Source organism: Bufo bufo, chromosome 6 (genome assembly GCF_905171765.1).
Source record: "Bufo bufo chromosome 6, aBufBuf1.1, whole genome shotgun sequence".
Lineage (NCBI taxonomy): Eukaryota > Metazoa > Chordata > Amphibia > Anura > Bufonidae > Bufo > Bufo bufo.
The window spans coordinates 283,755,124-283,782,663 of record NC_053394.1 but is presented as its reverse complement, the minus strand read 5'-3'; the positions used below and the strand labels follow the sequence as shown (position 1 = coordinate 283,782,663).

The 27,540-nt window shown below is 46.2% G+C and overlaps 1 protein-coding gene across 1 annotated transcript; it reads right to left on the bottom strand.

Moving 5' to 3' along the window:
* Positions 1–690: 690 nt before the first annotated feature.
* On the bottom strand, positions 691–27,540 carry DCAF7 (DDB1 and CUL4 associated factor 7). Its single transcript, XM_040436846.1, has 7 exons — positions 27,302–27,540; positions 18,624–18,782; positions 18,426–18,537; positions 18,159–18,277; positions 4,895–5,104; positions 4,671–4,788; positions 691–2,053 (listed from the first exon to the last, which is right to left on the bottom strand). Exons 1-7 carry the CDS (start codon positions 27,437–27,439, stop codon positions 1,881–1,883), a joined length of 1,029 nt encoding a protein of 342 aa, XP_040292780.1. The 5' UTR covers positions 27,440–27,540; the 3' UTR covers positions 691–1,880.

Genomic DNA, 27,540 nt, shown 5'->3' with positions numbered 1-27,540 from the left:
AGCCGACTAGAGTGTGACACTTTGAGCCTAGAATATTGAAGTTTCACAAAATTCAAATTTTAAGCTGCATTAATGCAATTCCTTTTAATTTGCATTACTGAAATAAATGGACTTTTGCACGATGTTCTAATTTTTCAAGTTTCACCTGTATGTGTATTTTACTTTACATGGTGTTTGCACATGTGAGCATCGGCTCAAGTCATACGTTTTTATTGTCTTACGTTTATTCTGTGGTCTTTAACTCAGAGGTCTAGGCCCCTTTCACACGGGCGAAATTTCCGCGCAGGTGCAATGTGTGAGGTGAACGCATTGCACCCGCACTGAATCTGGACCCAATAATTTCTTCCTGTGGATGCTGCCTTTCCCTGCGCCCATTCTCTATGTATGGATTGTCCTTAATATAATGTGTTAATAAAATTTACTTATGTTTTATGCGGTCTGGTAGTTTTTTGATAGGTACTCTGAATTAAACAGCAGACAGTGATGGTGGATGGCCTATACTGGTTTCTTCTATATATCCTTGTATTTAACCATGTGTTTCAACTTGTGGCATTTCGATGCGGCTACATGTGTTGGGTTCTCTTCCTCCTAGAAATGCATCATGAATATCGAAAACATTTTTCTTTATTTTTGGCAACATTTTAAGAGAAGCGATAATGGATTTGACTGCAATACAGAACAAGATCAAAGGGGAGGCTGCTTTTTTGTATTTAAATTTTTTTTTTATATATGTATGAAAAATTACTAAAAACTATCAGATAAACAAATAAAAAACAAAACAAAAACAAACTATTAATACCTCTAAGTAATCATATAACACCTACCATACAAAACATGCACGTACTGCAAGAAAAAGCGGTTAAAACAAGCACTTGGATAGGCAATTTAAATTTATTGGGGGACCCGTTCTGCTGACATTTACATTTCATGGTACAGGACATTGAGGAATCTTGGTGGCTATTGTGGAACTATCTCGAGCATGCCCTGCCAGATGATCGCCAAGAACAGCCCACCTCTAGACAGCTGAGCTGTCAATGTCCAATGTCTACTTCCTAACCAAACTGCAAGGTACCATTTATTTTGAAGAGTAATAAAAAAGAAAAAGAAAAAAAGGGATTCACACGTCTATATCCAATAATATTCTCACCGACAGTATTAAAAAATAATAAAAAAAAAAAAAAAAAAAAAAAAGCATCTCAGCTTGTTTCCAGTAACAGTGACTGTATCTGTGTGCGGAATTGTAGCTCAGCTCCACTGGAGTGAATGGGACTCACCTGCAGTGTCACACACAACCTGTAGAGGGGGCTGGTGTTATTTTTGTAAGAAAACTGGCAAGAGGGTACGCAAATGAGCTCTTACAACCTCTGCCTCTAATGCTACCATGTTTTTCTGATCTCCAAAGCCCTTTAAGTGATGCAAGTAATCAGCACTAGCAAAACCAAAATGACAAAACACATACATGCTACGAATACTACAAAAGCGCTATCAGGTGTTCAGCAGAAAGTATTGCCCTCAAAGTAATACAATTAAAACACAGCAAGAAGATACTGATGGCTAATAAGTTGTCGACACGTAATAGAATAAAATTATTGACTCCGGGGAAGTGTATGAGGTTCCGCCAGCTCCTGTTTCGGTGGCCTGGTTTATTATTACAGTATTTCGGGATGAGTCACAAGATGCCAATAAATTAGACAGCAACTACATTACCCATCAGGCATCTGTATGTAAACGTCGCTGCTTATTTAAGATGGCCCAAAAAACCAACATGAATATATTATAGGTTAAAAGAGATACTAACGATGTACAAAAAAAAAAAAAAAAACAGCTTCTGGGACAGGATGAGGAGGGAAGGGGTAAAAAGGGGCTTGGGATAAATAAAGTCAGACTCTGAGGATCTCCAGGCAATTGTTGTAACAGATGGCAATCCAGTCTGGTTGGGTGCTTGCCCACTGGACGTTGTTGATCTCTCCTTCTGCTGTGTATGCCAGGATTGGGTCTTCAATGGCTCGTGGCATCTGCTGGATATCCCAAATCAGTGCCTGGTGATCATCAGCTAAAATAAGACACGGAATACAATTAAGTCAATTACATCATATAAAAGGATATTATTACTATGATCAGTCCCACTGTCCATCCTCAAACCATTAAAGGGGATGCCCATTTCCAATTCTTGTAAAAGGAATTCATTACAGGGGTTATCACATAACACATGCTTATCCAAAGGAAGGGGATAAGTGTCTGATCGGCAGTGGTCCGACCGCTGGGGCTCCCACGGATTGCAAGAACGGAGAACCAATGTACACCTGTTTAAATGGAATGGTGGTCACACAGGTGTGCTGCCACTGCTGGCAGCCCCATTGAGTTGAATGAAGCAGCAGCGTCAATGTGCGACTGGCGCTCCATTCGAATAGGGGGGGGGGGGGGGAGACGATGACATGGGGGCTCCATTTTTGTGATCAGTGGGGGTCCAGGGCTTAAACCCCTACCAATCAGACACTTATCCCCTATCCTGTGGATAGGGGATAAGTATTTGTCATGGGAAAAACCCTTTAACCATTGCCCTCAATTTAGGACCCTCTTCTTTTAGCCAAAGGACAAAGTATTTGTGAATTACATGTAAAGCCAATGGATTTCAATGATGGAAACTGGGTAATAATGCTTTGTTTCCCTGCTCCCGAACCCCCCTGCAGATTAGAGCAGATTACTGGAGATTCCAGAAGTAGCATAGCCTATGATCTGCTTATCATCAGGGACCTTTGTAACAAAAAGACTTTTTTTGTTTTCAAAGTGGACTGCCCCTTTAAAGATGCAGATCACACAGGTAGGCTACTTTCACATCTGCGTTCTTGCTGGATCCGTCATGGATCAGCAAAATGCTTCAGTCATGATAATACAACCGTCTGCATCAGTGAACGGATCCGGTTGTATTATCTCTGAAATAGCCAAGAGAAAACGGTTCTGCCACCACTGACTTAGGCCTCATGCACACGACCGTTGTTGTGTTCCGTGTCTGTTGTTCCGTTTTCCGTGATTTTCTGCGGACCCATTGACTTTCAATGGGTCCGTTGAAAACTCGGCTAATGCACCGTTTGTCATCCGCGTCCGTGGTTTCAGTCCATCAAAAAAATATAACCTGTCCTATTTTTTTCACGGAAAACAGTTCGCGGACCCATTCAAGTCAATGGGACCATGAAAAAACGTGGAGGCACACAAGATTGTCATCCGCGTCCGTTTTTTTCCTATCATTTGCAAGGAAAACTTGACTTAGACTTTTTTTTTTACTTTCCTTCATGTCTGGTGATCCTCCAAAAATAAAGGAAGACACACGGAAACAAAAACGGAAGCGGATCACGGAACAGAAGCACATTTTGCGGAACGGAACACAACAACGGTCGTGTGCATGAGGCCTTACATTGTAAGTCATGACGGATCCGTCTTGCTCCGCACCACATCATAGACAGAAAACACTGTTTGCAGCGTTATTCTCTCCACGATGGGGATGTAACCAAATGGAACGGAATGTATTCTGGTGCATTCTGTTCTGTTCAGGACAAAATGAAAGCGTTTTCCTCCGCTATTGAGATCCTATGACGGATCTCAACAGCGGAAAGGGAAAGTGCAGATGTGAAAGTAGCCTTATACTGATGATTGGTTGCAAAATCTGAACCAAACCCACCCCCCCCCCCCAAAAAAAAAAAAAAAAACTATAATACAATACAATGCAAGTAATGGTATTAAAAACCATTTACTGCAGGGAATTGTACACATGCTGGTGATTTTCATATCTACCGTAGGGTTGCAATGGGTATCGAAGTCTCTTATTTTTTGATATTTTGATACCCGTTTTTCAATACTAAGCTGCTCAAAGCATCAGCACACACATAGCCGCATTGTGGAGAAGGAGGGTGTCCCTCCCTTCTCACTGTGACGTGGCCGGCCACTGCCACCAAAGACAAAGCTGAGTGTCAGGGAGGGGGGAGAATAGGAGTGGAGGGGACATGTACACTGACCGCTATATACAGGAGAGGTCCATATTTCTAGTGGTGCTGGTAGGATAAAGGAAGTGATGATGTCATCAGTAGGTAACTATTAACATCCATATGTTACTGGTCACATGGTGATGAGGTCACAGGAAGTCGTGCTGCAGGAGAAGTTTCCTACCTCACAAGCGGATGACAGAGGTGTGTGCTTCATTGAGTCTAAACACATGTGTCTGTATTAATGTGAGGCACATTAATAGTAAAAGTGATCCCATCACATACCTCCTTATAATATGGGCAACATGGGGTTAATGTGAGGTACATAATGGGGTTATTTACTATTAATGGATGTCCATGGAGGTCCGAATTGATTAAGTGCCTCACATTAATAGTACGTTTCCCCATAATGTACCTCACACATTAACCCTATTGAGTCCATTACGTGAGGAGGTACTTTATGGGGTTACTATTAATGTAAGGCACACAATTTTATCCATTTAGACTTCCATGTGCCTCACATTATTAGTAAGTGGCCCCATGCTTTACCACCCCCCCCCCCCCCCCCCCACACACACACAAAAAAATACTCGCTTGTAATGAGCTGTGCACCTATGTGAAGATCACATCACTGCTTTATCCATATCACACTCGTAGTAAGTAAAGTAACTACGGCTTCATGTGGCTACTTACCTGCAGTACAGATGTGACATGAGGAATGTGGAGCCCAAGCAATGCCGTTCACACATGCACGGTGGTTATTGAGCCGCGCCACAGGGGTGCAGGGTACTCTTACATCCAGGATCACTACCTGTGGGAAGTATGGAAGGTTTTAGAGTTGTGCAAAGATCTGAAAAACACATGCACATTAATTCTTCTGTCCAACCAAGAAATTTATGACTACTGAGACTTCTCACCTCCATTCCATCCATGGCCATGGTCGCTAGATAGTTGGGATCTTGCTTGTTCCAGCACAGTCTGAGCAGAGGATGGTGCTGTGGGTCTTCATAAATAATGGTGCTGTGCTCTAGGTGACGCAAGTCAAACATTCGTACAGAGCCATCTGCTCCCACTGATGCAAACATGTCCCGTCCACCGCCTGCTCGGCTAAACGCAATGTCATATACCTGTAATACACGGAGGCAAAGAAACCATTCACAACACGATCAATACTGCAACTGACCAAACCCGATGTGCCAGAAAATATTAGTCACTTATCTCTTAGAGGACCGGGCAATTTGACGTTTTTTCACTCCCAGCCTTTATAATTTTTCTGTACACATAGCTTTGGGAGGGCTTTTTTTTTTTTGCAGGTCAAGTTGTACTTTCTAATGGTACCATTTACAGTTACATACAATTAGCGATGAGTGAAACAAGTACAAGTACCAGTCGGAACTAAAGGAAAGTTCGGATCCAAGTTTCAAAGGATCTCTGTACAGCATTAATCCAAATTGGGTGGAATTGGATTATTATTTTTTTTTTACAACGCTCACTATGCAGTAAAATTGACCTGTTACCTTCATTCTCCAGGTCAGTACGATTACAACAATACCACAATTGTATAGAATTGTTTGTGTTTTAACCACTTCACAGCCGCCCATCCTACATAATAAAAGCCCTGTCTGTGTGCGCTGTGTCCGTGTGTGTGTCACCAGTTTTGCACTGGGCATGCACAGCGGGGCGTCCAATCAGGACACAGCGCTCCACACACACACACACACACACACACACACAACGCTCCATAACTGTTTAACACCTTCCATGCCGCGGTCCTTAGGGACCGCTGTCTGGAAGGGGCTAACCATCGGGCCGCTGCTCTGCCCTGGCAGCGGCCCGATGTTTGAAGGGTTAAGCTCCCTCCCCACTGTGTGCGGCTGCCTCTGGCCACCAATGAGAATAGAGAGGAGTAGAAGGGAGAAGGGCCACCAATGAATACAGTTAATGCTTGAATACAAACGTAGTCTGCGTGTGACGGCTATATCCTATACCCGGGCCTCTATGTCGCTGCGATCCGCCGCAATTAACCCCTCAGGTCCGCGGATCGCAGCGTGCAGTCATAGAGGCCGTGTATGGTATATGGCCGGCACACGCAGGCTACGTTTGTCCCAAAAAAGTGGTATAAATAGTGATCAAAAAAGTCATATGTATCCAAAATTAACACCAATTAAACCGTGACCTCATCCCACAAAAAATTAGCCCCTACATAAGCCAATCGTCCAAAAAAAATAATGGTTTTCAGTAAAATGGAAACACAAAAACATGATTTTTTTTCAAAAATGCTTTTATTGTGTAAACTAAAATAAAAAAATGCACATATTAGGCATCGTTGTGTCCGTAACAACCTGCGCTATAAAAATAGTCTGTAATGACCTGCTCTATAAAAATAGCATGTGATCCAACCCATCTGGAGAACACCATAAAAATATATATATTTTTTTTTTATCATTTTACCTCACAAAAAGTGTAATACCAAGCAATCAAAAAGTCATATGTGGCCCATAATGGTACCCATCAAACTGTCATCTCATCCTGCAAAAAAAAAAAAAATCAGACTCTACCTAAGACAAATCGACCCAAAAAATAAAAAAGGCTTTCAGAAAATGGAAACACAAAAACATGATTATTTAAAAAAAAAAATGCTTTTATTGTGTAAAATAAAATAAAAAAAATGCACATTTTAGGCATCGCTGTGTCCATCACAACCTATAAAATAGTATGTGATCAAACCCGTCTGGTGAACGCCGTAAAAAAATAAATAAAAAAAAAATGCCCAAAAAGTTATTTTTTTTATCACCTTACATCACAAAGAGTGTAATACCAAACAATCAAAAATTCATATATGCCCCAAAATGGTACCAATCAAACCATCATCTCTTCCAGCAAAAAAATGAGACCCCACCCTAAGACAATCGCCCCAAAAAACATGATTTTTTTCAAAAAAATAAATAAATAAAAATTGTGTAAGACGCCGCATTTGTGTGAGGGGAGGCTCTTGCACGGCCTACTTAAGGTGGGGGGTAGCGCTCTCCTCACCTACGTGATCTACGAGGTCGACGCATACGGTGGGTCTTCTGCGCATGCGCCGGCGTGGAGCGCGTCTTTCAAGCAGCATTCTTAGCGGTCGGCGGTACGAAGTATGTGAAGCCCGGGTTACCAGGTAAGGTACATGGCATAGATCGGATCGGCCGGCACAGAGATCCCCAGGCACTCCACGCAGTGGCTCCCACAGGGTAAGCAGGGGTCAGGGGCAGCAGCGCATATAGTACAGCTCAACACGTTCTCAGTAAGTGGGTACGATTTACATCAGGGTCATAATCAGCAGTTATCTCTTTCTGCATGGTCAGACCAGGTTTTTTTTCATGCCTTTCCGCTTGTGCATTCTTTTATCAGGTGGGGGCACTTTGCATCGCAGTATCATCTCCGGTCCAGGCAGGTTCCTTAAGTGTGCAGCCAGGTATTGGCTTGGTTACAGCTGGGGTTAAATAACTGTGCAGCATTGGGGTATACACTCATTGTGGTTATTTTGTTTTTAAAGCAGAGTTTCCCACGGGGGGGGGGGGGGGGGGGGGGGGGCGGCAGCTCGTGCTTTGTTCCGGATACAGCAAGGTAAAAAAAAAAAAAAAAACAACAACAACTAACCCCTGCTGTGGAAAATGCTTGCGACCTATGACGAGCTTAGGTAGTTTCCAGATATCACGCTCGATATTGGGAGGAGACTGGCCATGATATAAGTGCATTTTTGGAGTTACTAGAGTTTTGATTAAGTCTGAGTTCTTACGATTTTAGGTACAATCCATCATTATCCCATTTCGACCAAAACAAGCTCCGTTACGATAACCACAAGTCTGTCACTCTATCGAACTCTACGTGGAGCCCATTCACGTTTTCAGACGATTACGCAAGTCCGTCAAGTCTTCGGACACGATTTAAGTCCTGACACGACTTCAGGCAAATACGTAAGTCTGTCACGTCTTCGGACACGATTTAAATCCAGTCACGCATTTAGGCAAAAGGAGTCAAAAAAATTAATAAAAAATTCCTTCAGTTTGTTTGACATAAGGGTTTTTTAGGCTCAAGCGTTAGTTTATGTCTTCAACTTGTTGTCATGTCGCATACATTTTCCGACACGCAGGCGGGCTTCACATTACTCACTACGCTGGTGGCGATAGTCTTACACATAGTATCTTTCAATGTCATCACTAGGGGCTGGTGCAGGGACCAAGTTTACTACTTCACAGGTGATCTGGGGTACTGGGCGCACTAGTGCATGCTCTTTCGGGGGCACATTTGGGAAACGCGGTCATCATGTCTCGTTCTATTTTAGATGGAATCATCACAGGATCAAGGGAGCCAGGGTACGGTCGCATCACCCAGAAGTCTTGATCTTCAGTCTGACTGGGATAACGCCCCTTCCTTGAGATCCTGGACTATTCCTAAACTTACTGCTGAACTCCTGAGGAGAGGAATCCCTTTCCCTGCGTCAGCCAGGAAGGCCGAATTATATTGTCTATTGCATTCGGAACCAGGCCCCAGTCAAGAAACAGTCTCGATGAACATGATACAAACGTCAATCACTCAGCTGCACGCTGCGATTAACATGTCTTCATCTATGTCCAACTTCCAGTCTAGACTCGAGGCCATTGAAAATAGGGCTTCTACCTCCACTTCAGTCATTCAGGGTCCGGTGGTCCCATCTATATCCGATGCCACGTCCGTTAATTGCCCGTCTAATTTTCCTAACATAGCCCCGTCTCATTTCATTCCAGCTAACAAAAGAAAAGACATCTTAGATGGTAAGGATGTTAATCTAGCCTCATTATTGATAGCTACTCACAAGGTTCCCGACAATAAAACAATAGCATGTGGTGAAGTGTCGGTCATACTAAAATCCAGGGATATCAGACTGAACAGGAAACTTAGTATTACGGAATTCGTATTGGCCTTTAGCTTATACAGAGATGTGATTTGTTAAGTATCCCCCATCCGCAGAGAGGAGTTAGACCTTTATCTATACAAGGTGGTGAACCTAGGCCATAAATATTGGGGTACTGCTTTCTATGAGTACCACCGCTCATTCTCAGCCAAAGCTGCAGCATTTTTAGCCCATTTCCAGCATACAGTTGATTGGGCGGTTATTGATACAGAATTATTCTGTCGGCACTTCGCCGGGCTAAAAGCACCTGCATGTATTAACTGTGGTTCCTATTCCCTTTCATCAGAATGGTGTCCAAATACCAACACACGGGCAGATAATCCCATTCCTAAAAGCTCCCCGGATCCATTTTTGGTCAAAGACAGTCTCTGGGGTGGATAAGTTAGGTCTGCCCATTAAATATTTTGGAAAGTCGCAAATCTGCAATAATTTTAATGCTTGCTTCTATAGTCAGTGCAGGCTATTGTACCTATGCGCCAATTGTTTCAGGGCACACCCCCGGGTCACATGCCCACAAAAAGGTCACAGTTCCACATGACTAGGCGTGGTTAGCATAGACACACTTGCTGATTATATGACGGGTCATCCAGAACCAGAATGGGTTAAGTTTATTATATCTGGGTTTTCATCGGGTTTCCATACAGGTCAGGTTGCCTTACCCCAGGCACCTTTTGAATGCAAAAAACTTAGTCAGCCATGAGGGACCCAGAGGTAGTTTCTCAACTGATCCAGTCCGAACTAGGGAAGGCTTACCTGATACGGCCATTTTCTAAACCCCCGTTTAAGTCATTCAGGATCAATCCCATAGGGGTGGTCTCCGGGAAATTTTCTAATAAAAAACGACAAATTTATGATTTGTCAGCTCCACAACTCACCCATTCCATCCGAAGAATTCACGATGAAATATTCCTCTATAGATGAAGCTATCCAGGTCATTCTGTCTTTGGGCAAACAGGCATGGCTCTCCAAAGCGGATATTATTGACGCCTTTAAACTCCTCCCCATACTACCTCAGTTGTGGCAGTGGCATGGGATCAAATGGGATGGATCTTATTATTTCGCTAACAAATTAACATTTGGTTCTAGATCTAGTCCGTGGCTATTTGATCAATTTGCCAAGTGCCTGCATTGGATCTTGGAGAACAAATTTAACGCATACGACGTCATACATTATCTGGACGATTTTTTACTGATTGAACCTCCTTCTCAGTCCCCGCGTGACCTGAACACATTGACACATGAAATCCTCACCGCTCTTTGAGATTTACCCCATAGTTGCAGCAGCTCAGGCCTGGGGTAGTCTTTGGGGAAACCAAACAGTGTTGTTTATTTCAGACAATACTGCCGTGGTGGATCTGGTAGATCAGCATCCGGGGAAATTATGTCGTTTTTGAGACCCTTTGTGTGGTTGGCATTACAACATCATTTTCATTATGAAGTTGCGCACATTTCAGGGAAGGCAAATTTGGCCGCAGATGCATTGTCCAGACTTAACGTGCAGTCTTTCTTCCAGGTTTCTCCGGACGCAGATCCATTACCGACTCCAACGCTAACTTACAGCCTCCTCTACATGGATTGAGGCAACACTTGGAAATTGCTAGGTCACTCATTAATCAGTCATTGTCTAAAAATACACGGAGGAATTACAATACTGCCTCGGCACACTTTATCAGATTCCAACGCTTGTTTCCGCAATCTGAGCTAGACCATGTTTCATACATTTTAGCATTCATTGCATATTGCCATAAAACTCTCAAACTATCCCATTGCACGGTCAAATTATATTTAACCGGTATCCAATATTTCTGGTATATACTCCGCCCTGACAGACAGTCATTATTTTTAGCTCACCCCATTAAAGCTGTCTTGAAGGGTATACAGTGTACGGCGGTTAAACCAAAAACGTCGTGAAAGCCTGTCACAGGGGAGATGTTTAAATCTGTCTCACATGTTGAATACTGAGCCTTTTGGGCACTACACCAGCCTACTAATTAAGACAGCGCTATATTTGAGTTTTTACGGTTTCCTCCGTCCAGGTGAGTTTACATGCTCAGGTTCTTCACCAGATTTCCTACAGAAGAAACATCTCACCTGGGATGGTTCCTATTTCTCACTTTCTTTACGCCATTCCAAAACCGCTCGGCCGGGGGAAACCGTACAAGTAAAATATTTTCCCACTGGGAATTCTTGGTGCCCAATAGCAGTTCTACACGGTTGGTTAGACACCATCAAACATGCCACGGTACATTCACCACTATTAGCACACGGCTCCGCTCCTCTTAGTATTCAAGTTTTCTTGAAGCACGTACGGATTCTGTTATCCAACTTAAGGGTAAATCCATGGTCAATCACCGGGCATTCTTTCAGAATAGGCGTGGCATAGGCTGCGTCAAAGAACAATACACCGGCTCATATCATCAAGAAATTAGGTCGGTGGGAGTCCTCCTGTTATACCAGGTATAAACCCAATCCGCGCATAGAAATGTCTGCCGCTTTTCAGAAACGGTTGTTGTAATTGTGCATACCATGATTTCTATTTGCTCCACTTGTGTCTAGTGTTTCCTTTTTGGCCCCTTTAGGCTATCCTTCCGTAAGCAGTTCCGCCACACCTCCACTGCTAAGTGTTAGGTATCACACTCTGATAGCCGACCCGATCACAAGTATAGGCGCGGTAGACGCCGCATTTGTGTGAGGGGAGGCTCTTGCAAGGCCTACTTAAGGTGGGGGGTAGCGCTCTCCTCACCTACGTGATCTACGAGGTCGACGCACCCTCCCACCCATAGCCCTCAGCTCTCATCTCCTCTATCCTAGGGTGGCATCCTTTAGGCTATCCTTCCGTAAGCAGTTCCGCCACACTTCCACTGCTAAGTGTTAGGTATCACACTCTGATAGCCGACCCGATCACAAATATATTAATACACACACACACACACACACACAATGCACAACTACCTGTAGCAAAAGATTTCTATACTGCAGGAATAACCCTAAAAACACGGCGCTCCACATGCCGCCTGCACCACCCACACCTGTGCGCCAGCAAGCAGGTCAGAGCACCACCATTTCTGTTAGTCAGTCCCAGCACTATCAGCCATATAGAGAGAAGCCCCTGTCAGCAGTCTGACCTACCAGTCGCTACCAGCAGTCTCAGCACCAGCAGTCAGTGCCAGTCGTACAGCCACAGCCACCAGTCACAGCAGTGTCAGCCACCTGTCAGCGCCAACCATCTCAACCATCAGTCAGTGCCACCAGCCACAGTCAGTGCCAGCAGTCTCAGCTATAGCCAGCACTCAGTGCCAGCAGTCTCAGCCACAGCCAGCAGTCTCAGCCATCAGTCTGTGCCAGCATTCTCAGCTACAGCCAGCACTTAGTGCCAGCCTCAGCCACAAGCTGCAGCCAGCAGTCTCCGCCACAGCCACGTCAGTGCCAGCAGTCTCAGCCACCAGCCGCAGCCTGCAATCTCAGCCACCAGCCGCAGCCTGCAATCTCAGCCACCAGCCACAGCCGCCAGTCTCGGCCACCAGCCAATGTGGTCAAGTTCCCTTGCCATTTAATATAGACTGTTCCTACTAATGTTTATGCACTACTGCTCTAGCGCCCGTTATTGTAACAGGCTTAATGTCTAGTAGGAGATAAACGTGCTATGGGTGGATGTTTCTCTCTGAATGGACGTTCTGGTTCTGGAACGTCCATTCAGAGATGGCAGCTGCCGAGTGGGGGGCCCGCTCTCAGTGAGAGCAGAGCAACCCAGAGAGAAGGCAGGGACAGTTCCCAGGTGTCCCTGCCTTCTAGATCGCTGCATACACAGCACACAACGAGAGCTGGGTATACAGATAAGGAAGCGCTATGCGCTTTCTGCCCTGTCCCGGTGGTCATGTGACCGCCGGGGGCCGGGAGTGTGCAGGAGCTGTGTGTTCCATAGACCTCGATCAGCCCTGCACTGAGGTTGTACAGTGCTGTATACTGCTGTACAGCCTCTCTGGGGGTGTATTTCCCCTGTAACTGGGGCTACTATGTCAGCCCCAGCTACAGGAGAAATCAATAGTAAAAAAAAAAAAAAAAGGAAGTTAAATGTCTCCCAGAGGTCTTGTATGACCTTATGGGGGACGTAAAGTGTAAAATAAAAAAAAATAAAATAAAAAGTGTTTTAAAAAAATAAATAAATAAATAAAAAAAGGTTTCAAATGTAAAAAAAAAAAAAAAAGTTCCCCCAATTAAGTAATTAAATTATTATTTTTTTAAATAGAAAAAATAAATAAGACATATTTGTTATTGCCGCAGAGCTGGAGAATATACCGGGGCCGTAACGACCGGCTCTATAAATATATCACATGATCCACCCCGTCCGATAAACCCCATAAAAAATTAAAATGGTATAAAAAAAAAAAAAGCATCACATCACATACAACACAAAAATTGTAACTCCAAGTGATCAAAAAGGTGTATGTCCCACAAAATGGTACCAATAAAACAGTCACCTCATCCTGCAAAAAATGAGCCCTACAAAAGAAAAATCGCTCAAAAAAACCCTAAAAACTTAAAGGGGTTATCAGAGTTATTTTTTTGTTCTTTCTATGTTCCTAACTAAGCAAATGTAACAGCTTTCCAATTCACTCACTTTATCTCCAGTGGCTGGTTTCTCAGATTTCACTGAGGGTCACATGACCTGTGATGTCAGCTTCTCTCTCTGCTCTGATAAAGGTCGTTTACAAGCCTGTAAACGAAACGTCACTGTGCTGGCCACGCCCCCTTCCCTGCCGTCTACTCTCTGCTAGGATTCTTAACCCCTTCAGCTGCACAGCTCTGCAGGCAGTGAGAGACAATTCTGGGCACATGATCTGACATACTAGAGAGAGCATTACACAAAAAGGTAGGGGGAAGATCCTGTGTGTATTAACAGTGTCATTATACAGATGGGACATGTAGTCCTACACATACAACATGCTGCTGAGTCTCCCAGCAGGCAGACATGTCACTCAGGGCAGCTCTTGTGTTCACTCCCTTAGCAGTGTCATTATACAGCTGGGACTTGTAGTCCTACACATACAACATGCTGCAGAGTCTCCCAGCAGGCAGACATGTCACTCAGGGCAGCTCTTGTATCCACTCCCTTAGCAGTGCAGGGGAAGGGGCAGAGAGTGTTTTTATTGCATGTAAACAAAGGGCCAGAAAAGAACCAGGGAAATGAGGAAATATATATAATTTTTTTGCATAAAACTTGCTTAGCTCAGTTATATATCAGATTTTCAGTGCTATATTATTTTTTTTTCATAACTCGGACAACCCCTTTAAGCTCTCAGAACATGGAGACATTTAAATATTTTTTTGTTTCAAAAATGCTATTATTGTGTAAAACTTAAATAAATAAGAAAAAGTGTACATATTAGGTATCGCCGTCCGTAACAACCAGCTCTATAAAAATATCACATGACCTAACCCCTGAGGTGAACACCGTAAAAAATAAAAACAGTGCCAAAAAAGCAATTTTTTTTCACCTATCATCACATAAAGTGCAACAGCAAGCGATCAGAAAGGCGTATGACCTCCAAAATAGTACCAAACAGTCACCTCATCATGCAAAAAATTTGATCCTACCTAAGACAATTGGTCAAAAAATAAAAAAACTTATGGCTCTTAGACTATGGAGACACAAACATAATTTTGTTTGGTTTGAAAAAATGCTATTATTGTGTAAAACTTAAAGAGGACCTTTCACCTGTATAAACGATGTTAACTGAGTATGCTGCCATATAGAGCGGCGCCCGGGGATCTCACTGCACTTACTATTATCCCCGGACGCCGCTCCGTTCTCCCGTTATAGGCTCCGGTACCTTTGCTTTTTAAGTTATAGTAGGCGGGTCTTCCCTTGTCCTGTGGGCGTCTCCTTCTCCTAGGCTGCAGCGCTGGCCAATCACAGCTCACAGCTCACAGCCTGGGAGAAAAAAACCTCCCAGGCTGTGAGCTGTGCGCTGCGATTGGCCAGCGCTGCAGCCTAGGAGAAGGAGACGCCCACAGGACAAGGGAAGACCCGCCTACTATAACTTAAAAAGCAAAGGTACCGGAGCCTATAACGGGAGAACAGAGCGGCGTCCGGGGATAATAGTAAGTGCAGTGAGATCCCCGGGCGCCGCTCTATATGGCAGCATACTCAGTTAACATCGTTTATACAGGTGAAAGGTCCTCTTTAAATAAATAAGAAAAAGTATACATATTAGGTATTGCCATGTCCATAACGATCTGCTCTATAAAAATGTCACATGACCTAACCCCTCAGCTGAACGCTGTAAAAATAAATAAATTAAAAACTGTGCTAAAACAACCAATTTTTGGGTCACCTTGCCCCATAAAGTGTAATAATGAATGATCAAAAAAATCATATGTACCCAAATATGGTACCAATAAAAACGTCAACTCTTCCTGCAAAGAACGAGCCCCTGCACAAGACGATTAGCATAAAAATAAAAAAATATGGTGTAACGAAAATGGAGCCACAAAAATGTATTATTTTTTTTTTTAAATGCTTTATTATGTAAAACTGAAAAAACAAAGTAGACATATTTGATATCATTGTGTCTGTAACAACCTGCTCTATAAAAAATAGCACATGATCTACCCTGTCAGATGAACAGACATTTTTTGGTTACCTTGCCTCACAAAATTTTTTTTAAATAGAGCAATTAAAAATCATATGTACCCCAAAATAGTACCATTAAAAATTTTAAGAATTGCTTCTAAAATTCTAAGCCTTCTAACGTCCTACAAAAATAAAATTACATTTACAAAATGATATATGGGGAATGTTAAGTAATAAATATTTTAGGAGGTATCACTTTGTGTTTTAAAAGCAGAGAAATAAAAATTTAGAAAATTGAGATTTTTTTAAAAATTTTTGGAAAATGTTGGATTCTTTTATAAATAAAGGTTAAATATATTGACTCAAATTTACCACTGTCATGAAGTACAATGTGTCATGAGAAAACAAACAATCTCTGAATGGCTTGGATAAGTAAAAGCGTGTATTACCACATACAGTGACACGTCAGATTAGCAAAATTAGGCTCTGTCAGGAAGGGGGTAAATGGCCCGGATGTGAAGTGGTTAATACTGAAAAAAAAATTAAAACCTTGAAAAAAAAAAATATATATATTTTTTTTTTAATCACCATATTCTGTCCTCCATAACTTTTTTGTACTTATGCGTACGGAGATGTGTGAAGGCTGTTGTGAATGCTGTTACAGGAGCGAGCGGCTCCCGCTTCCGGACTGCTCAGATGCCGTGGTAACATTTCACCACGGCATCTGAGGGGTGAAATGTATGCAATCTAGGGTTGCTGCGGGTATCGAAATATCGATACTTTTGTCCCGGTATCGATACGATACCGGGATTTGATATTTATCGATACTAGGCTGCCCTACTGCACAGCCTAGCATCAGAGCGTGCTCATGTTCCCTCAGCAGCACAGGGGAGGAGTCACTCTCTCCCTCTTCCCTGTGCCGCCGCTGCCAATAAGAAGGAGGACCTTTAACAGGTCCAAACATTGTAAACTAACTATCAGGATATGGCTGTAGCGCTGTCCAATCAAAGCGTAGAGCCAGGGAGAAGGTGAGGTTTTTTTCTCTCTGGCTGTGACGCTCTGCGCTTTGATTGGACAGCGCTACAGCCAGGGAGAAGGAGACAGCCCATTGAGAAAAAGGCCAGTCTCCTCCCCATTGCTCCGATGCTAGCAATTAGCATACAGAGCTGGAGAATATACTGGGGCCACAGCGGGCGAACAGAGAGGCGCCCAGGAATAATAAGTGCAGTGAGATCCCTGGGCACCGCTCTACATTTCCTGATAGTTAGTTTACAATGTTTGGACCCCTGAAAGGTCCTCTTTAACCTTTAATACAGGAGGCGGGTGCAGCAGAATAACATAGCCGGGACCCGACCTCTGACAGGGAGCTGCGATCAGCGGCACCTGAGGGGTTAACTGCCGCTGATCTGCTGCCGACACCTGCCTCCTGTATTAAAAGTTAATTGTCATTGGTGGCGCAGAGTGCCCCCCCCAGTATTAAAATCATTAGTGGCGCAGTGCGCCCCTTCCCCTCAGTATTAAAAACATTGGTGGCAGTGGCCACAGGGTCCTCTCCCCTCCCCCTCATTGGTGGCAGTGGCAGCTTCTGATCGGAGCCCCAGCAGTGTAATCCTGGGGCTCTGATCGGTTACCATGGCAGCCAGGATGCTACTGAAGCCCTGGCTGCCATGGTAATCTCCCTGCTGCTGTGTGTACTATGCACAGGGCAGCATGGAGAGTGTGAAGTCCTATTCACCATAATAGAGCTCTACTAGGGTGAATAGACAAGGGATTAAAAGATCCCAGGTACTAGCCCCTAAGGGAGGAAATAGTTATTAAATAAAAAGTAAACCACCAAAATATTAACTATAAATTACCTCCTTTCCCAATTTTACATATAAAATACATAAACAATAAATAAACATATTACATATCGCCACGTCCGAAAAGTCCAAACTATTAAAATATAAAATAAAGAAAAATCTCCTATGCGGTGAACGCCGGAACAGAAAAAAATAAATAAAAACTTTGCGATTCGCCATTTTTTTTAATGTGGAATGCATGTGTTTTTTTTGGCATTTTATTTTTTTCACGTGGTATCGAATATCGCAATACTTTTTTATGGTATCGAAATCGAATCAAAATTTTAGTATCGCAACAACCCTAATGCAATCAGCCACATGGTTGTTTAAAAATGCAGAAGCCCTGTGGCTATGGCGCCCGCTGCGTGCTCCGCTGCGGTGGAGGTAGCAAAGGGGTTGGCTGCGGCAACGTCAAACCAGGCCAACCCCCCCACCCCCCTTTCCAATTCTTGAACAAACGGGTTGTCTGACAGGGCAAGAGTGGGAACAAAACATTATTACTTCTGGTTTGATGTGGACAGAAGCCATAACACTGGAATGGCGGAACATTCACAGGTGAGTGACGGTTGCTTTTATTTTTTTTCCCTTACACATCCCCTGCCTGTAATTCATTTTACATTTTGGTCGCACAACACCTTGAAACAGGTGGCCAAAACATTGATATCTGCCCACTGGTTCAATCTCAGTTGGTGCCTCCTTCAGCTGCACCACAGCATGGAAAGAATTCCCACCGCCTACTGGTTTCATGCATGTACACATTATATACTACACAGCTGGCCAGTCCCACCTGTGCTATCTGCAGCATCTCTACCAGAACAGCAAGCAGGTCTCACCTCTTTGTCGTGAGCAATAAGCTGTGTTTTCACATGACCAGACACTAGGTTGACTCGGCCAAGAACTTGCCCAGTCTCCAGACCCCAGATGGTACAAGTTGTGTCAATGCTGGAAGTTCCTAGGAGCAAGGAGAGACGTCTTCAGGATACATAAAAGTTTTTTTTCCTGTCAATGTTAAAGTGGCAGGAAGGCGCCTTTCACACCAAAACCAGGGTTCACAACAGGAACCTCTTTGACACGGCAAGGTGCACATTCAGAACACTCACCAAGTAAATTGGGATCTACTTCGTTCCAATCAAAAGATGTGAGAGGTGCACAGAAGTCTGAGTTCTTGTTATTGTTCAGCAAACACTCCAAGCGGGTCTCCGTCTCTCCAACCTGCAGAAGAAACCAGAACAGCTCAAGTGGACCCTATCACGACAAGTAACAGAAACCCCGATGGCCTGTGAGATGTACACACATACCCTCCAGACACGCAGATAGTCCCCGCTTGTAGCCAGCAGGTCGGGATATACTCCTTTGGTGTCAGGAATCCACATGAGCTTTGTGGTGGGATACGGATGGTCAAAGGTGTTTCTGCAGATAAACTCGGAGCTCTCCTCATCCAGGCCGACCAGCTGCACCTGTATGGAGAAATAGGCTACGTACAGTGACATCTCAGAATAGTATTCCATAGGTTAGTAAAATATACTGCCATATGAACGAACGCTCCTATGTAACAATGAGTCTGACTGTTAGGGACACACTGCCAATATTATCTATGGACTTCAGCTCAAAACCACTAGGCCTCATGCACATGACCGTATTTTGTATCTATGTCCGATTTGCATTTCTTTGCGGAATGCACACAGACTCATTCATTTCTATGGGTCCACAACCCCCCCCCCCCCCCCCCAAAAAAAAAAAAAACTAAACAAAAAAAAACAAAAAACGGATGTCCACATGTGTCTGTTTCACAAATTATAGAACATGTCCTGTTCTCGTCCAAGAATAGTCATTTCTAGTAACGGGAGCGAAAAAAAAAGTGAAATACACACAGAAGGTGTCCGTATTTTTTTTTTGTGGACCGAAATACGGACACGGTCACGTACATGAGACCTTATGCATATCAAGATGCTAAAAGCCCCCCAGACAATTGCTCTGGTTGGGTCTTAAAAATACATATACTTAAATATTACTTTATTATAAATATAATCCCAAATACCTTTCATTAGTTATAACGGCTCGTTGTTTCAAATCAGATGAAACAAAATGCCGTCCTATTAGTACACACAAAACCTGTCCTAATACCACAGCAGAACAAGTTACTTCACAACACTGAGCTAAAGAGCTGCCTCGTCCTCCTCTCTACTTGTCAGAGATTATGATCCTGAATACAGATGAGAAGATCTTCAGCTGAATCTCTGTGGGAATAGAGGTGATGAGGAGACATGAAGTACAGAGGGGACAGACTGTGGTAACGTGGGGCTGTGGTGATGGAGACTGCATACAAGTGCTGCTGCTCATTAGTCACATCCCCTCCTCTCTGTACTTCATGTCTCCTCATGAACTCCATTCCTACAGAGATTCAGCTGAAGATCATATTAAAGAAGTTGTCTGGTCCCAAAATCAAAATTCTTTTTAGGCTACTTTCACACCTGGGTTAGGTGTGGATCCATCTGGTATCTGCACAGACGGATCCGCACCTATAATGCAAACGCTTGTATCTGTTCAGAACGGATCCGTTTGCATTATTCTGTCAAAAAAAAGTCTAAGTCAAAACGGATCAGTCCTGACTTGCATTGAAAGTCAATCGGGGACGGATCCGTTTTCAATTGCACCATATTGTGTCAGTGAAAACGGATCCATCCCCATTGACTTCCATTGTAAGTCAGGACGGATCCGTTTGGCTCCGCATTGCCAGGTGCTGCAAGCAGCTTTTGGTGTCCGCCTCCAGAGCAGAATGGAGGCGGAACGGTGCCGAACTGATGCATTCTGAGCGGATCCTTATCCATTCAGAATGCATTGGGGCTGAACTGATCCGTTTTGAACCGTTTGTGAGATCCCTGAAACGGATCTCACAAACTGAATTCAAAACGTCATGTGCTCCTAACACCCCTCACCATCCATACATAAGCCCCCAACCTGTTTTTCATGTCTGAGCTTTCCTTTTCCCCCCTGGAAGACATCACATTATCCTGGCAGATCTGTTTACTTTCTCCCCTTCTTGTTTTGTTGAATACATAACTTTATTGATACACAATCCTGGCTGCACTGCACAGTGATGAGTCACAGGCTGGCCACGGCCCCCACTCTGCTCTGCCTGCAGCAGCTACTCCATCTATAACTCCTGTGTCTTTCTACACCCAGACAGGAATCTACTTCTCACTCAGTATCTATATCCCATCACTGACCGTCTGCAGGCTCTTCTCTCACATGTGCATCTAATCCTATCCTGTGCGATACAGCCTTCTGAGCTGTGTATCTAATCCCATCACTGACCGTCTGCAGGCTCTTCCCTCACATGTGTATCTAATCCTATCCTGTGTGATACAGCCTTCTGAGCTGTGTATCTAATCCCATCACTGACCGTCTGCAGGCTCTTCCCTCACATGTGTATCTAATCCTATCCTGTGTGATACAGCCTTCTGAGCTGTGTATCTAATCCCATCACTGACCGTCTGCAGGCTCTTCCCTCACATGTGTATCTAATCCTATCCTGTGTAATACAGCCTTCGTAGCTGTGTATCTAATCCCATCACTGACCGTCTGCAGGCTCTTCCCTCACATGTGTATCTAATCCTATCCTGTGTGATACAGCCTTCTGAGCTGTGTATCTAATCCCATCACTGACCGTCTGCAGGCTCTTCCCTCACATGTGTATCTAATCCTATCCTGTGTGATACAGCCTTCTGAGCTGTGTATCTAATCCCATCACTGACCGTCTGCAGGCTCTTCCCTCACATGTGTATCTAATCCTATCCTGTGTAATACAGCCTTCGTAGCTGTGTATCTAATCCCATCACTGACCGTCTGCAGGCTCTTCCCTCACATGTGTATCTAATCCTATCCTGTGTGATACAGCCTTCTGAGCTGTGTATCTAATCCCATCACTGACCGTCTGCAAGCTCTTCCCTCACATGTGTATCTAATCCTATCCTGTGTGATACAGCCTTCTGAGCTGTGTATCTAATCCCATCACTGACAGTCTGCAAGCTCTTCCCTCACATGTGTATCTAATCCTATCCTGTGTGATACAGCCTTCTGAGCTGTGTATCTAATCCCATCACTGACCGTCTGCAAGCTCTTCCCTCACCATCTCCAGAGTGTGATAAACAGCTGGAAGAAACAAGCGTATCCAATCACATCTGTATCTAATCCTATCATGTATGTGTGCCTGATACACATCATGTTGTGTGCGATACTGCCTGCTGAGCGGTGTATCTAATCCCATCTTCTATGATACTGCCTGCTGAAGTGTATATCTAATCCCATTTTGTATGACACTTCCTGCTGAGCGGTGTATCTAATCCCATTTTGTATGAAACAGCCTGCTGAGCTGTGTATCTAATCCCATCTTCTATGATACTGCCTGCTGAAGTGTATATCTAATCCCATTTTGTATGACACAGCCTGCTGAGTGGTGTATCTAATCCTATCTTGTATGATCCTGCCTGCTGAGCTGTGTATCTAAACCCTTATGCACACGACCGTATCCATTTTGCGATCCACATTTTTTGCAGTCCCATTGAGTTCTATGGATTTGAGGTCCTTATTTTGAAGACCAGAATAGGAGATGTTCTGTCTTTACTGGAACTGACATCCGGATGTAAAAAACACACTGATGACGTCCATGTGCTTTCCACATCCGAATGCCAGTTCTGTGAAAGATAGAACATGTCCTATTCTGGTCCTCATAATGCAGATCTAAAACCCATAGAACTCAATGGGACTGTGAAAAAATGTGAATCGCACACGGACAGTAACCTTATTTAGTGGATCCGCGACTTGTAGACCGCAGAACAGATACAGTTCTGTGTACGAGCCCTATCACTTATAATCAGCGCCCCCCATAACAGTGACGTCCACAGCGCCCCCCCATAACAGTGACGTCCACAGCGCCCCCCCCATAACAGTGACGTCCACAGCGCCCCCCCCATAACAGTGACGTCCACAGCGCCCCCCCCATAACAGTGACGTCCACAGCGCCCCCCCCATAACAGTGACGTCCACAGCGCCCCCCCCATAACAGTGACGTCCACAGCCCCCCCCCCATAACAGTGACGTCCACAGCGCCCCCCCCCATAACAGTGACGTCCACAGCGCCCCCCCCATAACAGTGACGTCCACAGCGCCCCCCCCATAACAGTGACGTCCACAGCGCCCCCCCCCATAACAGTGACGTCCACAGCGCCCCCCCCATAACAGTGACGTCCACAGCGCCCCCCCCATAACAGTGACGTCCACAGCGCCCCCCCCATAACAGTGACGTCCACAGCGCCCCCCCCATAACAGTGACGTCCACAGCGCCCCCCCCATAACAGTGACGTCCACAGCGCCCCCCCCATAACAGTGACGTCCACAGCGCCCCCCCCCATAACAGTGACGTCCACAGCGCCCCCCCCCATAACAGTGACGTCCACAGCGCCCCCCCCCATAACAGTGACGTCCACAGCGCCCCCCCCATAACAGTGACGTCCACAGCGCCCCCCCCCATAACAGTGACGTCCACAGCGCCCCCCCCATAACAGTGACGTCCACAGCGCCCCCCCCATAACAGTGACGTCCACAGCGCCCCCCCCATAACAGTGACGTCCACAGCGCCCCCCCCATAACAGTGACGTCCACAGCGCCCCCCCCATAACAGTGACGTCCACAGCGCCCCCCCCATAACAGTGACGTCCACAGCGCCCCCCCCATAACAGTGACGTCCACAGCGCCCCCCCCATAACAGTGACGTCCACAGCGCCCCCCCCATAACAGTGACGTCCACAGCGCCCCCCCCATAACAGTGACGTCCACAGCGCCCCCCCCATAACAGTGACGTCCACAGCGCCCCCCCCATAACAGTGACGTCCACAGCGCCCCCCCCCATAACAGTGACGTCCACAGCGCCCCCCCCATAACAGTGACGTCCACAGCGCCCCCCCCATAACAGTGACGTCCACAGCGCCCCCCCCATAACAGTGACGTCCACAGCGCCCCCCCCATAACAGTGACGTCCACAGCGCCCCCCCATAACAGTGACGTCCACAGCGCCCCCCCCATAACAGTGACGTCCACAGCGCCCCCCCCATAACAGTGACGTCCACAGCGCCCCCCCCATAACAGTGACGTCCACAGCGCCCCCCCCATAACAGTGACGTCCACAGCGCCCCCCCCATAACAGTGACGTCCACAGCGCCCCCCCCATAACAGTGACGTCCACAGCGCCCCCCCCATAACAGTGACGTCCACAGCGCCCCCCCCATAACAGTGACGTCCACAGCCCCCCCCCCCATAACAGTGACGTCCACAGCGCCCCCCCCATAACAGTGACGTCCACAGCGCCCCCCCCATAACAGTGACGTCCACAGCGCCCCCCCCATAACAGTGACGTCCACAGCGCCCCCCCCCATAACAGTGACGTCCACAGCGCCCCCCCCCATAACAGTGACGTCCACAGCGCCCCCCCCATAACAGTGACGTCCACAGCGCCCCCCCCATAACAGTGACGTCCACAGCGCCCCCCCCCATAACAGTGACGTCCACAGCGCCCCCCCCATAACAGTGACGTCCACAGCGCCCCCCCCATAACAGTGACGTCCACAGCGCCCCCCCCATAACAGTGACGTCCACAGCGCCCCCCCCATAACAGTGACGTCCACAGCGCCCCCCCCATAACAGTGACGTCCACCGCGCCCCCCCCCGTAACAGTGACGTCCACAGCGCCCCCCCCATAACAGTGACGTCCACAGCGCCCCCCCCATAACAGTGACGTCCACAGCGCCCCCCCCATAACAGTGACGTCCACAGCCCCCCCCCCATAACAGTGACGTCCACAGCGCCCCCCCCATAACAGTGACGTCCACAGCGCCCCCCCCCATAACAGTGACGTCCACAGCGCCCCCCCCATAACAGTGACGTCCACAGCGCCCCCCCCATAACAGTGACGTCCACAGCGCCCCCCCCATAACAGTGACGTCCACAGCGCCCCCCCCATAACAGTGACGTCCACAGCGCCCCCCCCATAACAGTGACGTCCACAGCGCCCCCCCCATAACAGTGACGTCCACAGCGCCCCCCCATAACAGTGACGTCCACAGCGCCCCCCCCATAACAGTGACGTCCACAGCGCCCCCCCATAACAGTGACGTCCACAGCGCCCCCCCCATAACAGTGACGTCCACAGCGCCCCCCCATAACAGTGACGTCCACAGCGCCCCCCCCATAACAGTGACGTCCCCATTGCCCCCATTGTGCCATTCATTACCCCCTTGGGCCATCCAGTGCCCCACTTGTGCCATCGATTGACCCTATTGTGCCATCAATTGACCCTCTGTGGCTGATTGCTATGCTGTCACTCCTGCACAGCGCTTACATCGCGCTGTGCAGGAGTCAGTACAGGCTTCACATAGAAGCCTGTACGATACAGAGAGCGGCCGGCGGTCCTGCACATGCGCACTAGCACTTTCTCCAGCAGGAGGTGGTGACGTCACTCGTGACGATCCGTCTCCTGCTGGAGAAAGAAAGAGAAGAAGACGCACTTCGTCCGGAAAAAACACTGAAAAGCCATCTGGAGGGACCACGTGACTGGGAGGAAGATCTCAGGAACGGCTGCACTCTGGAAGGTAAGTATGTGAGCAATAATCATTCCTCCACAGGTTAGCTTGTAATAGCAAAAAAAAAAAAAAGTTAAGCCCGGAGAACCCTTTTAAGCTGTATTTAGGATCATAATCTTTGACAAGCAGAGCAGAGAGGAGGATGAGGCAGCTCTTTAGCTCAGTGCTGTGAAGTAACTTGTCCTGCTGTGTGATTAGGACAGGTTTTGTGTGAACTAATAGGACAGCGATCATTTTATTTCCCCTGACGATTGCTCCCCAGACAAAACGAGCCATTATAACTAATGAAAGCTAATGATACAATATCTCTGAAGACTGACAGTCACAACGGCTTTTGGTTTATGGAGGTAAATAGGGGCGATTTTCACTTGAACCAAACACGGCTGATTTGCGAAGTTTTTCTGACATCAAACACCTGCTTGAAGCAACCGGGCATTATTTATTAGCCTGCTCCATGTACCCCAGAAGTGCCCCATCCCGGGCTATACTGGGCACAGGGCATGGCACGTCAACAGCAAGGCTTCATTCACGTCTGCAGTTTTTACCCGCGTTTGAGGTGTGCAGAACCCTGCCCCATTCATTTCCATCAGCGTTTTTTGCAGATCTGTTTTTTTTTGTTCGCAAATTGTCCTATTCTTGTCCGAATTGTGGATGAAAATTGTCCTAGCTATTGATGGAAGTGAGGAAAATGCAGAACGCACACAGAAACGGCCAGGGGCACAGGATCTTAGAAATGGGACGTTGATATGGCTTCGATAGCGGCATCTGGAAATGTCAATAGGACGCACCAAGAAAGTAGCATCATGGGTACCCTCTAGCATCTGAAATGGGTACCACCTCCAAAATGATAAGGCCTCATTCACATGCCTGTGTTTTGTCCGTGTGTCTCCCCTATTCCATGGACACGGTCAGGTTTAAAATTAAAGAGGAGTATTCCGGTTATAACAAGTTATCCCCTATCCTGTGTATAGGGGATAACTACCAGATTGGTGAGGGTCCTACCACTTAGACCCCCATCAAATCATGAGAAAGAGGGCCCCGTACCCCGTTGAGCCCCCACCCCTTAAATGGATAGAGCAGCTGGTCGGAAAAGCATGGCGCAGCTCCATTCACTTCTATAGGTGAATGGAGGAATGGCACCCATTTCTGGCTCCACGGGTTATGGGGCCTCCGTTCTTGTGGGACCCCCACCAATCTGATAGTTGTTATAACCAGAATACCCCTTTATTTCCAGAGCATCTCCTACCAATGTTCCGTGAAAAGCATGGACCAAAGGCTTTTGGCATCTGTGTTTTGCCCAGGATTTTCATGGACCAATTGACTTTAATCTGTAATCACAGCACACCTCCATGGCGTCACCACAGACCTGCGGTCCACGAAAAAAAACACCAATTACACAATAAAGTCAATGGGTGCGTGTGCCGTCTGTGAATCCGTGATTCACTGAGCCCAAATAGCGGAGCTCCCCAAAGTTTCCAAGAGTAAACAACAGATGCCCCAAGCACTGTGTGGTATTTATCACGTAGAGAAAGTGAATACAAGGCACTTACTGATGTATTGTGATTGTCCATATTGCCTCCTTTGCTAGATTCATTTTTCCATCACATTATACACTGCTCGTTTCCATAGTTACGACCACCCTGTAATCCATCAGTGGTGGTCGTGCTTGCACACTATAGGAAAAAGTGCCGGCCTCTCTGGTGGCCGGGACGGTGCAAGCACAACCACCAGTGCTGGATTGCAGGGTGGTCATAACCATGGAAACAAGCAGTGTATAATGTAATGGAAAAATGAATCCAGCCAGCAAAGGAAGCAAGATGGATAATAACAATACATTAGTAAGTGTCTTGTAGTAACTTTCTCTACGTGATAAAGCCATTTGCTGACGTGAGACAACCCCTTTAAGCGCCTGCCATGTTGGGTCGGGGAGAAGCCGCCCTTGAGCATCGGGGAGCTCCTATACTCTCCATGTCTCATGGGTGGAGGGGCCGCTGTTACATCACCGCAAAAGGGCCACAGGCCATCTCTGTAGAGGCCCCTTCAGTCAGACCTCCACCAATCGGATGCTGGTGACAAGTCTCTAACATCAATCTTTGATGCGGGAGACTCCTTTAAACTACACAACTTTTGTTTCATGACTTGTCGGGCGTCATATTAGTCAATGGACTAAGATTTCCAAAGGCGTCCAACAATTTCCTGCCAGCCCATGGCACAGTGGCCCCCTCCTCTAGGTCTGGCACAATATACAGAATTAGGACGGGCAGCCATAGCAGCTCTGCACCTGGGGGGCGCACAGGGTCCCAGCTGTGGACACTGCATTACTGGGGGGCCACACTGCTCACCTTATTGTTATACTCCTCCACAAAACTCCCCAGAGCCAAGCGGAACCTTTTGTCCGGCCTCACACTCCAGTTCATGGCGTACACGGTCCATGGCGCCTCGTACTTGTAGATTTCCTTCCGTTTCCCGTGCAGGGACATGGTGGCGGACAGCTCAGATCGTTACCGAGAACACAATCACCCAGATCTCTCCGGAGAACACAAGGACGCATGCGCGAAAACCCCAACCTGGCTCACGCGGA